Here is a 10,634-nt window from a genome sequence, read left to right on the forward strand (position 1 = left end):
CGGAACCAAAGCAAAGAATCTCCTATCTTACCTGCCTACCCACTACTTACCTAATTTAGCACCACCTGGTGCCCTAACCAAAATACAGGGGGTGGTCCGCCCAGGTCTTACCTAGTGTGCCTAGACAGCGAATATGCTACGGGTATATGTATGCCTGCGGGCCTCTTGCCTAAGCACTCCCTAGGTGCCTTCCCCCCCCTGGGAGCAAATGAAACAGAATATTAAACAATTTTCGCAAACAAACTAAGAAACAAAGGATAAGTTCTATCTGAGCAACAAACTCACTAAACATACCAACTCTCAGAAATGAACTCCCAGCAAAATCTCTAGCAAAATATCTGCAATGACCTCATAGCAAAACTCTCTAGCAAATCTACCTCCAGCAAAATCTCTCTAGCAAATCTACCTCTAGCAAATCTACCTCTAGCAAAATCTCTCTAGCAAATCTACTTCCAGCAAAAATTCTCTCCTCCTGCACAGAACACTGGCTTTTATATAGCTTCTGGTATAGGTAATTGGAGACAGCTGCGTCTTGACGAGGGGGCGGGGTCAGCTCTCCAATTAGCCCTGGAGTCGACCAATCAGCTGCTTGATGGATTTCAGGAAGCCATTTCCTGAAATAAACACATGCAAACATACAAACTACAACACATAAACTGGGGAACGTAACAACCCTACCGCTTTCAGCTGGTCCTCGTAGCGCTTCAGACCGGCAGCCAAGAAGTAGCTGGCCATTCAAGATCTTCCATGGCAAGCGCTCACGAGACATTCTAATGACATGACCGAGCCAGCGCAGTTGGTGTTGGGTGGCCGTGGCGTCCCTACTCTTGCATTTGGTCTTAGAAAGTATTTCTATGTGGGGCACACGGTTGCCCCAGTTGATTCCCAGTATGCACTGTAGGCATCCTATGTGGAATTGCTCGAGCTGCTTGTTGTGGCGACTGTAGGTGACCCAGGCTTCACAGCTGTAAGGAACTGTGGTAATGCATACGGCTTGAAAGACGGTGACTTTGGTGTGCAGGTGGAGATCCCAGTTTTGGATGACACTGCGTCTGAGTTTCCCGAAGGCAGTGAAGGCTTGCTTGATCCTTTTTTGAATTTCTGGGTCGATGCTGTAGTCCTCCGGGAGGATGCTGCCCAGGTATTTGAATGACGGGGATATTGCCAGTGATTTGTGTTCAAATGGTGAAGAAGGGCATGGTGGATGGAGGGCTGGATCTCCATTGGCAGACCACCTCTGTCTTGTTGACAGTCTCATCCTGCTGTTGACCTTCACAGCCGTTTTATAAGGATGGACTGAAGGTCTTCCGGAGTGTGAGCCACAAGCACAGTCATCAACATACTGCAGCTCAAGATCCTGCTCTGTCAACCTTGGTGGTTGCTTGAAGCCTCCTGATGTTGAATATGTTTTCACCAGCCTGAAGTCCACCACAACCCCGCTGCTGTCCTCAAGCGCCTTGTGGAGAAGCTGGGTGACACATATGAGGAAGATGTACAGGTGCCAGCACGCACCCTTGCCTTACACCAATCCGTACTACCAAGGGCACTGACTCCTGCCCTCCTATGGAATGGCAAAGGATGTTGACTAATTTTATTATGCCCCATAGTTGTTCCCTGCTCCGTGTCGAAGGCCTTAGAGGGTGACAAAGGCCATGAAAAGGTCCTGATGTTCATGGCACTTCTGCTGGAGTTGCCGTGCCGTGAATATCATGTCAACCGTGCTCCTTTTCTTTCGGAAGATGCATTGTGATTCTGGCAACGTATCCTTGGCCAGGACCTTGCCGGGCAACAGCCAGAAGGGATAACTCCCGGCTGTTGCTGCAGATATTGCCAATGTATTCTCACCTGGAGTTTAGCCAGTATCATACAGTGATCTGTCCAGTATTCTGCAGCCCTCATGACACGTATCAGCAGGACGTCATTGGTATCAAAACATCTTACTATGATGTAGTTGATCAGGTGCCAGTGTTTTGAAATGTCCAATAGATTTCTATTGTTTTTCTGCTGGAACAGGGTGTTAGTGATGATGAGATCATGCTCGGCACATGGTCAGTAGTCTCATGCCGTTCTCATTGACCTGGCCAACACCATGCGTACTAGAGGTCGACCGATTTTATGATTTTTCAACGCCAATACCGATTATTGGAGGACCAAAAAAAGCCAATACCGATTAATCGGCCGATTTTAAAAAGATATATATACATATATATTTAATTTATTTATAATAATGACAATTACAACAATACTGAATGAACACTTATTTTAACTTAATATAATACATCAATAAAATCAATTTAGCCTCAAATAAATAATGAAAAATTTTCAATTTGGTTTAAATAATGTTGGAGAAGAAAGTGTTGGAGAAGAAAGTAAAAGTGCAGTATGTGCCATGTAAAAAAGCTAAGGTTTAGGTTCCTTGCTCAGAACATGACAACATATGAAATACGGTGGTTCCTTTTAACATGAGTCTTCAATATTCCCAGGTAAGAAGTTTTAGGTTGTACTTATTATAGGAATTTTAGGACTATTTCTCTCTAAACCATTTGTATTTCATATACCTTTGACTATTGGATGTTCTTATAGGCACTTTAGTATTGCCAGTGTAACAGTATAGCTTCCGTCCCTCTCCTCGCCCCTACCTGGGCTCAAACCAGGAACACATCGACAACAGCCACCCTCGAAGCAGCGTTACCCATGCAGAGAAAGGGGAACAACTACTCCAAGTCTCAGAGCGAGTGACGTTTGAAACGCTATTAGCGCACACCCTGCTAAATAGCTAGCCATTTCACATCGGTTACACCAGCCTCGGGAGTTGATAGGCTCGAAGTCATAAACAGCTCAATGCTTGAAGCATTGTGAAGAGCTGCTGGCAAAACGCACTAAAGTGCTGTTTGAATGAATGCTTACGAGCCTGCTGCTGCCTACCATCGCTCAGTCAGACTGCTCTATCAAATATCAAATCATAGACTTAATTATAACATCATTACACACAGAAATACGAGCCTTTGGTCATTAATATGGTTGAATCCGGAAACTATCATTTCGAAAACAAAACGTTTATTCTTTTGGTGAAATACGGAACCGTTCCGTATTTTGTCTAACGGGTGGCATCCATAAGTCTACATATTCCTGTTACATTGCACAACCTTCCTGTTATATCATAATTACATAAACTGCTGGCAAATTAGTTCGCAACGAGCCAGGCGGCCCAAACTGTTGCATATACCCTGACTCTGCGTGTAATAAACGCAAGAGAAGTGACACAATTTCACCTGGTTAATATTGCCTGCTAACCTGGATTTCTTTTAGCTAAATATGCAGGTTTAAAAATATATACTTCTGTGTATTGATTTTAAGAAAGGCATTGATGTTTATGGTTAGGTACAGTCGTGCAACGATTGTGCTTTTTTTGCAAATGCGCTTTTGTTAAATCATCCCCTGTTTGGTGAAGTTGGCTGTCTTTGTTAGGAAGAAATAGTCTTCAGACAGTTCGCAACGAGCCAGGCGGCCCAAACTGCTGCATATACCCTGACTCTGTTGCAAGAGAAGTGACACAATTTACCTAGTTAAAAGACATTCTTGTTAGCAGGCAATATTAACTAAATATGCAGGTTTCAAAATATATACTTGTCTATTGATTGTAAGAAAGGCATTGATGTTTATGTTTTGGTACACATTGGAGCAACGACACTCCTTTTTTGCGAATGTGCACCGCATCGATTATATGCAACGCAGGACACTCAGTCACATGTCCTGTCGAGAGCAGTTGCCACTGAAGTCCCAACTTGCTGGCGTCCATAATAGCCCTGTGCCACTGGCATGCAGGGGTCTGATTAAGGTCTCCCAGTGCATTCACCCCTGTCCCCCGTCATCAAACACCCCAACGCAGCCAGGCTTTAGTCCAGTTTCCGGTTGATGCCTTCACTAAGGTCAGAAGTGGATACCTGTGCAAAGGAGGTTATGTTAGTGTCGCTGAGGGTACGCAATCTCCAACTGCACTACTTCCCTGTGGGAAGGTGTATTCCAGTGACAAGGGGGGAAACTCAGGACAACCAGCATCTTCCACTGCAGGAGGCTGCCTGGTCCCCAGTCTGTCGGCGTCTGCCTACCGTGCGCCACCAGCAGGCAGCTTTTCTCTCAGGGTGTGCGCCCCTGGACTTTGTCGTACCAGACTAACCCACAAGGCAGTGGGGCAGTGGTTGATGGCTGCCAGGGCGTGTCCTCACAGTGGAGGGCCTGTACAGACTCCTTTCTGGGACCCATTGCTGCTCAGAGAGCCCTTGCCGGGTTAGCCTTGAGTTTCAAGACAAACAGTTAACGTGTGCTGCCACTAGGAGGTCCGACAGCAGTCTTGGTCATGGGGGGGACTTGTGCATGAAGCTCCCCAATTCACCACAAGGGCTAGCTGGTGGCAGCAAGCTGCAAGCGAGAGTATGTAGACACTACTGCACCAGATGCGTCACATGCACCCTGCAGTTTACTGCCGACACACACACACACACACACACACACACACACACACACACACACACAGGCGTAATAGAGATCTCTGTGTTGTGTTTATTCCAGATGAAAAATTCCATTCCATTTGTGTCCATGTGTAAGAAGTGTATCATCCCCAAACCAGCCAGAACTCACCACTGTGCCATCTGCAACACGTAAGGCAAACTTAGGTTACCCTTAACCATAGATCTAGGATCGGATGTCCCTATCATAACCATTAGGGGAATTAAATAGCTGACGGTAAAACTAATGCTATCTAGTCGATGAGAACTCATAACCCTGGTATAGTAGCGTTGTAGATGTCTAACTTTAACATGACAGCTTCTACTTCACAGGTGCATTTTGAAAATGGACCATCATTGTCGTATCCTTTTTAAATGGAGTTGGAGAGTAGAGATTGGTTGGTATTGTACTGGTAGTGTCACGTTATCAGGGATGGTTGACACCATTTAGATTGTCTACCATAGCTGCATCTTTTATAAGCAAGTCTGTTAGGCACAAAAATGAAGATTATTGCACAGTATATTTGAGGATAGGTGTTAGTGTTTTTTGTTTCCTCCTTAACTCTGGTTCCCCCCAGCGTGGCTGAATAACTGTGTCGGCCATTTTAACCAGCGGTACTTCTTCTGCTTCTGTGTTTCCTTGTCCCTGGGCTGTGTCTACTGCAGCATCAGTGGTCGGAACCTTTTCCTGGATGCTTATAGTGCTTATAGTGCTATAGAGGTACACACAAACTCTTTGAGGGAGACCTGGGTCTGCTGGTCTTGGTCTGCTGGGCTTCTATTATTGAGAGGGTCATGGTCTACTTTAACCGTCTCTGTGTTCAATTTTAGCTCTTGAAGTGTTTCTTCTGTTTGTCTAACTCTTGGTGGTCTGGGGGTGTGTTTTTGTGTTATCCCGAGAGCGCTTCAAACACATGGACAAATCAGGTGTCCCGGTGACAGGGAAGGGGAAACTCATAGGCAACTTACCGCCTGTGCAGGTAGTACACACACACACACAAACTGCCCCTCTCACTTCATTGGCCTCTCCTGGTTACTTTCTTGTTCTTTAGTGGTGGTGGTTGAATGACTTTTTAAAGGGTGATGTTTTTGATCTTGTATTATGCATACTCCTAAAACAGGTGACTTAAGCGCAACCCTGGGTCCCGACTAGGATAAGTTTTCGTATTTAGGTGTTGGTATGACCTCTGTCTGTTTTCAATCAGAGCACCTCCCAGACTCCTCCCTTAACGTTCAGAGACGAGATGTTCCACAAGAGTGTCATTTACATGTGGGTGTTAACCAGGTGAGATGTACTTCACAAGATTGCTGTTATTATTACTGTATTTTAGTTAGTTTTTACACAGTGATATTTAAAAAAAGACATATTAATAGTTCCAAGTTAAAAGCATATTATTTCCCAATGGTGTTAGAAGCTCCACCCAACAGTAGTGTGTGTGTGTTGTCATTGGCTGTTTGGCAATAAAACAGTGTTTTAAAAAAACAACAACTGCAACTGGTCATTTTAGCGTGGTGGCTGTATCTCTTGGGGGGCTGACTATCTGGCACGCAGTGCTGATATCCCGAGGAGAGACCAGCATAGAGAGGCACCTCAACAACAAGGAGACCAAACGGATGCGGAAATGTGGCAAGGTGCGCACACACACACACACCTTGCCTTACAGTTGGCGGACACAAGCTATTCAAACTGTTCTCCTATTCCTCCCAGGTGTACAAGAACTCATTTAACTATGGCAGACTGAACAACTGGAAAGTCTTCTTAGGTGTGGAGAAGAAAAGGTTAGTTAGATGCTTCTCCTCTATAGGCTGTGACAATCTATTGATCTGCACAGATATTTAACACGCACATTATGTGACTGTTGTGGTCAGAAATAAAACACTATTACTGAGTATTGTATTTAGTTGTGGTAATGTCTGCCTCTCTTCTCTCTCCAGTCATTGGCTGACGCGAGTCATCCTGCCCTCTGGACATGTCCCCATTGGGAACGGCCTGACCTGGGACATCTATCCATTCAGAAAAGACATGATGCCCGTCTGAGCCAAATACAAAATAACTGAATTTAGACTTCTACAAAATGAGGAAACACCTGATATCTGTCTGACCACTGACCCCACAGACTCTGTCCACACAGAACTACATCTCCCAGCGGCCCCTGCTCCCTACATATACTGATGTTACATGACCAGGTTTTGGAGACGAGCAGGAGAGTGAATACTGTGAGGACAACAGGGAAGAGATGGGGAACGTTTGCTGCTCCTAAGTGAAACAACCCTACAAAATGTTTCAACCCTGGTCCTGGCACAGGGCTTGTGTAATAAAGGCCAACCACACTCCAGAACTTGTAATGATGTGGGGATGAACTGTTTCATAATGTTTTCAGACTACTACAGTGTACCACAGTATGAGTCGTCATATTACCCATAAGACCTAGAGGTCAAACGGAAATTAATAAAATTATTTTTTTCCACCATTCACTTTCCCCATAGATTAAAAAAAACACTTAAATTAAGGGCTGGGTTTAGTTTTGATAACTGTGTAAATCTTTCTAGGAGAAGGTGACTTATCAATATATTTGCCTGTATTTACCCCCCCAAAAAAAAAAAAAAAAAAAACGAAGCGCTACTGTGACTATCATAAAGAACTACAAATGCCATGATGATCAGGATGAGCTTCCAAATCAAGGAAAAGGTAAGAATCTCGGGATTAACTATCTAATGTCAGCTAAATGTAATAAATAAATAAATATTAAATAAATGTTATTTAAATAATAAATACATCTACATTCTTTAGATGGACTATTCTGTCAACTGTGCAAGTTTTCAATTGACAGAATACCTGTTAGCTAGAGATGACTTGCATGGATTTGTAGTCTTTCATGATGTCTACTTTGATAATTACTATTTTGATTTAAGTCACCTTGTCAGAGATTAACATGGTTATCAAAAGGTCACACCAGGGTAACTACACAAAACACAGCTGTTATTATAGGTGTTTTTAAATTCTCCTATGGCGAAAAATGAATGATGGAAAAATGATTGGAACCATTTCCCGGTTTGACCTCTAGGTTTTATGGGTATTATGACACATCCACACTCTGGTGTACATTTGGCATGTCAAACACATTCCATGGAGGGACAAGCGTCTGCAGGCTTTTGGGTTTTTCCTTTCAATTAAGCCCAAGACAACCACGTGTGGGGAGTTCCTTACTAATCAATGAACTTAGTACAAGGGAGGTACTTGATGAGCGATATGTTTGCAATATTACATTTCCTTAAAACAATAACAAATGTGGATCTCGGCTTTAATCTATTTTTTACATTGTCATTTCCTATCTTGACATTAACATTGAGAAACATCACTGAAAAGGGGTTGCCGGTAATGGTTAACGATGTCAAAAATCAGCCATAACTCCCCTTGCTACCGGGAGAATGGAATCAAGGGAGAGGCAATTGAAAACAAGCTTATTAACAAAACATTCAAACTTGTTTACCAATGAGTAACGGGGTTAATGTGTTATGCTCGATGCACTCGGTCTTCTACCCCAAAACACTGTATGTCTGTACAGTAGGACAGTTACATGCAATGTTACATTTGTTGACCCTGGAGTTATGTTGTGTTCTGTATTGTTCAGTTGTATGATATTGAAAAAGTAGTTGACTCTGACACCTGTGTTTGCGTCTAACCTTCACACTTAACATATGGCGACAAGGATGGCTGTTTTTCCCCTACCACCACCCTGTCCTATTTTTGCTCTGTCAGGTGAGCCCCCGGCTCCATGGTCTCTTTGGACTCAAACTTCTGAAACAATTTTTTTTAACAAGCTGGGCTTGCAGGACATGAGTGATGCTAGGCTAAAAGCACTGCTGCTACACTGCCTAGGCGCAGAGGGACAGTGTGTGTTCGGGACACTCTCTTGGAGACACTTCTTTACCCCCCCAAAGTGCCCTGCTCTGTCGGTTTCTGTTCCGACGTTGCTGCCTGGTGAGTGTGCACACCAGTATGAGGCAAATCTACTGGGCAAAGCTAGCTCGTGTAAATTTGGTGCACTGCAGGACGAAATGGTCCGTGACAAACTCATCGAGCATTAAGACAACAAAGTACGTGAAAGACTGCCAGTGGCAAATCATCAGGTTTGACTAACAAAAGCACTCCAGCTGGCTTTTCAAGTGGATTCTGTGGCAGAATATGCTGCAAAGCTAGCCTCCTCTCTCTCCAACAACTCACTCACTGACACGAACCGCTTTGCTCAGACACAATACACAGAGATGCTCCGGTGCCAGCTAGAGGAAGATATCGTTAGTGCAATGACTGGAAGTCTCTGGGTATCGGCTAGCATGCTAGTTAGAGGTCGTTTCGTGAGCCAATGTTAACTTCCTTCCTTCATACTGGACACATCAAAATAATATCCACAAAATGAATGCACCCCACAAACATATTAATGGGACTTGTGAAGCAGGCGTCCCAGTTTAAACTGCGGCATACCTCTTGGTTTTTCTTCAGCACGTTACTCCTCTTACGATGTTTAAGCTACACTGAGCAAAAATCTAAATGCCACATTCAACAATTACAAAGATTTTACATTTCATATAAGGAAATCAGTCAATTGAAATAAATTAATTTAGGCCAGTCATTAATTCATGACTGGGAATACAGATATGCATCTGTTGGTTACAGATACCTTAAAAACAAAGGTATATGCTTGTATAACATGTGAGGATTTATGTCAATGCTCTGTAACCCACTACTATATCACGTAAGATTGAATTGTTTGAACAGCAGTTGTGTGTGTGTGTGTGTGTCAAGAACTGAGCAACTTGCTGAGACTGCTGCATGTTGCAAAACTGTAGATAGCATCCCGGCAGATGCTTTGTCCTTGTGTTTGTATGTGACAATATTGAGCACATGGTGTGACTTGCTATATCTTACAAAGTTGTGGTTAATCAGGTAAAAGGAGGGGTGGTCATCATGAGGTTTAACTGAGATGGAAAAATACTGAACAACACTGTCAGGATTTGGCCAGGGTTGTTCCGGGTTTTGGTCACTAGATGCCCCCATTGTGCTTTTTGACCTTATGTTTTTTCCCTTGTTCCCCATTATTATTTGCACCTGTACCTCGTTTACCCTGATTGTATTTAAACCCTTAGTTTCCCTCAGTTCTGTGCTCTGTGTTTGTATGTTAGCACCCAGCCCTAGTGTTCTGTGGTTTCCTGTCGATTCCGGTGGATGCTCTTGTGGAATTCTGTTTTTGTTTTTGAGTGTCTCTTGAGGTTTTTTTTGTGCTATTCCTACCACCTTTTGGATTTGCCATTTTTGTATTTAAGGACTTCTCCTTTTTACTTTATTAAATACACCGTCTTAAGTACTGCTGTGTCTGCCTCATCTTCTGGGTTCTGCTGACTATTCGTGGCTCAGTTGGTTAAGTGACTGTTTCTCACTCCGGAGACCCAGGTTCGTAACCGGGTCCTGATAAACACAATAGCAGGAACTGAGCAACTGTTATAACTAGGAGGTGATACCAGAACAGTAAGAATCTATACATCGACGGAGGGAGGACTCCAAGAAGCGCCAAGAGGCGGGGACCAGCCTGAGCGCCTGCGATAGGCTGAGCAAGTCTAAACCACGCTCAGCCTTTACTGTGATAGGCCAACTATGTCTATCACAGTATAAGAACAGCTGTTTATGTACATCCTGTCAGTTCCCTGTTCTGCCCTGCGTGGTATTACAGTGAGCCCATATATACGAAAGTTGCATTTGTCATTTATTGCTTAGCTAATAAAAGTACATAGAGTACAATCAGTGACTCAGTGTTATAACTTGTTCTGATACCAGATTCGAATTGACGCAACCCTAACAGGTTTAGAAAAATATTTTAAAGGATATGCGATGAAAAACATGTAAGATGATATATACAAGGGACACAGGACAGAGACGTCTGACTGCTACACCATCTTGGATTAATATAATGGTTCTTGGGGTGGGATAGACATGTGCTGTGGGGGGTCCGTGGATGGCTTTTGACAATTCTTTTGGAATCCTCATTTTTGGTCCAAGTTGGATGTTGGGTACTATTTTTATTGAATATTATCTGAAACCTAGCAATTAAATTGGCCAATTTGGGTGCAATCAAT

General features: G+C 43.5%; 1 protein-coding gene across 3 annotated transcripts in view; it reads left to right on the plus strand.

The window, feature by feature from the left end:
- Window positions 1-7,093, plus strand: part of LOC135510809 (palmitoyltransferase ZDHHC16A-like) — a 27,030-nt gene extending 19,937 nt beyond the window's left edge. For 2 of the 3 annotated variants that reach the window (XM_064932060.1, XM_064932059.1), the window contains exons 4-10: window positions 4,570-4,658; window positions 4,839-4,867; window positions 5,084-5,226; window positions 5,711-5,790; window positions 6,014-6,137; window positions 6,214-6,284; window positions 6,441-7,093. In XM_064932060.1, coding sequence (XP_064788132.1) covers window positions 4,570-4,658; window positions 4,839-4,867; window positions 5,084-5,226; window positions 5,711-5,790; window positions 6,014-6,137; window positions 6,214-6,284; window positions 6,441-6,543 — 639 coding nt within the window. In that variant the 3' untranslated portion in view covers window positions 6,544-7,093. Of the gene's footprint in view, window positions 1-4,569; window positions 4,659-4,838; window positions 4,868-5,083; window positions 5,227-5,405; window positions 5,486-5,710; window positions 5,791-6,013; window positions 6,138-6,213; window positions 6,285-6,440 lie in introns of all 3 variants that reach the window. The other variant, XM_064932061.1, reaches the window with a different exon arrangement.
- The last annotated feature ends 3,541 nt before the right edge of the window (window positions 7,094-10,634 follow it).

The sequence above is a fragment of the Oncorhynchus masou genome, chromosome 23, assembly GCF_036934945.1.
Source record: "Oncorhynchus masou masou isolate Uvic2021 chromosome 23, UVic_Omas_1.1, whole genome shotgun sequence".
NCBI lineage: Eukaryota > Metazoa > Chordata > Actinopteri > Salmoniformes > Salmonidae > Oncorhynchus > Oncorhynchus masou.